General features: G+C 54.3%; 1 protein-coding gene across 1 annotated transcript in view; it reads right to left on the reverse strand.

The window, feature by feature from the left end:
• The window catches only part of LOC125039516 (ATP-binding cassette sub-family C member 9-like), a 72,466-nt gene that overhangs the window by 40,398 nt on the left and 29,568 nt on the right, over positions 1 to 2,500 (reverse strand). The window contains exon 2 of the mRNA XM_047633542.1: positions 200 to 1,098. Within this exon, the coding sequence (XP_047489498.1) occupies positions 200 to 898 (699 nt within the window). The 5' untranslated portion in view covers positions 899 to 1,098. The remainder of the gene's footprint in view (positions 1 to 199; positions 1,099 to 2,500) is intronic.

Below are 2,500 nucleotides of genomic sequence, written 5' to 3' on the forward strand. Positions count from 1 at the left end.
GCCTGTTTTATCTGGCTTTTTTTACCCTACGTAATTTACCCAGTTGTTTACTTTCGTAATACCGACAATCACTTTTATGACTTGTTTTTGTTGTGGTGCATGTTTCCCTTATATTATGGACCCCTCACACACATACTGAATACCCGGCCAGGAGCTGAAAGCACGCCCAGCCCCGGCCGCAGCAAGCAAGTATCCTCACCCAGGCAACGAGCGTGGCGACGTCGATCGCGAGGAGCAGCGCGGCGAGCAGCGCGGCGGCGGCGCTCAGGCAGGGGTACACGAGCCACGGCGACACCCCGCCCACGGCCACCTGCCACATCCTCAGCATCCCCAGCCCGGTCTGCCACGCCCATACGCTCGTACTCACGCTCACGTAGCCGTGGGCTGCCCAGGTCTCAAGAGCGTGGTAGTATGCCGCCGTGACGAGCGTGGAGGCGAGGGTGAGGACAGGCGCGGGCGTGAGGAGCACATGCGGGCGGTGTGACCTCCAGTGCCTTAAGGCCGCCTCGCCGCACGCCCCCAGCTGCACCAGAACCAGCGCCAACACGATCAGAGTCCGAACGACGTGGGCTGGCAGCAAGGTTGGGGTCGTGGGCGCAGGGGCGGCGGGCTTGGCGCAGCACCCGCGATACAAAAGCACCAACAGGAGCAGGAGCAGCGTCGCGCCGCCCAACGTCGCCCCCAGCAGGTCGGACGTGTCGGGCAGGTCTGGTGACAGCAGGGGCGGGGGCGGCGCGGGCGTGCGAGCTGTCAGTCTGGCCATCACTCCCGTGAGGTTGACCTGATCGCGGGCGCTGGGCGGCGGCCGAGTCAACCCTCGGTACACCGAGGAGAGGAACTCGTTGAAGGCCACCTCCGTCGTGACCTCCGTGAGCGTGACCTCCCTTGACCCCGCCATGACTCCCAGGTGGGGAAGACTGCGAGGAAGTCTACGACGACGAGCAAGCAGTAGAGGGCCATACCGCGGCGGCGAAAGGGCGCGGCGAAGGGAGGCCCAACCCGCACTGCATGGTGAAGGCGCAGCACTCGAAGTTTCCTATTTTTTTCTTCGAAAGACTCGCCTGGAGAATCGCCGGGGATGCGCGGCGCCAGTAGAAGCTGTCAGAGAAAAGAAAGGGTCGTTAATGAAGACTATAAGTGGCAAAAGTCGCCTTAAATATTGGATCACTTCTCTAGTGATCTCAATTACATATCTTTTATCAAACAGGTATGTCGTGTTGGTGGCAAATGTGCGTGAGAAGGACAGGGCAGACATATAATGTATTAACATGATAGCTGAGGATCGAAAGGAATTTCTCAGTAGTGTCTGGCCAGGAAACAATCCACTGAATCATTCTTCCTAACCAGACAAAACCCATAAACGCTTCGGTCCCACCTCGTTGCAGCGTGACATAAAATAGTCAGAATAAAGAAATTTTTTTCAAACAAATCCATCACAACCAGAAAAAACGACTGCCAATGCCCCTCCGCCAAGACGCTCCTCCCTCGACAAAACATGCCATTAATCGGTCCTGTGAACACTCCCAAACGCCAGGCCCTTCACCCCGCTCATGGTGCTCGACAGCCGCAAAATTGCAAGGCGGGGAAAAACAGGGGAAAAAGTAACTGCTCATAAAGGCTTCGCATTATGTTGTTCAGTGTGGGGAATTGGGGAGGGGAGGCAGGAAGGAGAGACTGGAGGAGGAGGAGGGGGAGGCGGTAGATGTAATGAAGGGGGAGATGGAGTGTTCCTTAATGGGAAGGAGAATGTGTTCTCTCTCCTCTCCCCTCCCCCTTCTCCCTCCCCTCTAGGTGCCACGGCGACGGTGGGAGACAGTCAAGGTAGTTGTCATTTCCCTGGCGTGGCTCAGTGGATATCAAGCGACCAAACAACGTCCCGTGACACGATCAATGCCTACGCGTTTAGTGCTTTGAATTCCTTCCTCGTTCGATATACCATGAGAGTTTTCGAGGACAAAGATTGTGATATTTGCTCCATCACACACAAATAATTATAATCGGTCTCATATCAGCGCTCATTCCCTCATGCTCATAAGATTCCTTGTCATCTTAAATAAGCGCCAATAATGCAAATGACGAGGCAAAAAACACTCTCATAATCTCCCCCAGGAAGCTGCATCTCTAATCTAAAGTGTTCGCTCGTAAATTAAGCAAATCGTGTTCTTGCTTGCACAATTAATGCGCCATTAACCGGACGCGCCATAAAATCTGAGGCGTTTGATTCTCGTCGCAGTCGGGACCTTTGGCTTCTTGATATTTATTTTTATTTTTTTTCGATGCAAGGAAGTAACATTCGCTATGAAATTTTAATAGACGAATGCGTGAAGGCTGCGGACGCCAGAAGGTAAATGATGAGGTGTGCAGAAATTGTATTTGTGCAAGGAGGTTCCTTCAGCAAATAACCAAAGTCAACATTACAACGGTCACTGGGGTGCAGTGTCCTGGGCGGGGGGCAAGGGCAGGGGCAGGGAGGGAGGGAAGCGGGGGAGTGAAGGGCAAT

The sequence above is a fragment of the Penaeus chinensis genome, chromosome 27 (genome assembly GCF_019202785.1).
Source record: "Penaeus chinensis breed Huanghai No. 1 chromosome 27, ASM1920278v2, whole genome shotgun sequence".
In the NCBI taxonomy this organism is placed as follows: domain Eukaryota; kingdom Metazoa; phylum Arthropoda; class Malacostraca; order Decapoda; family Penaeidae; genus Penaeus; species Penaeus chinensis.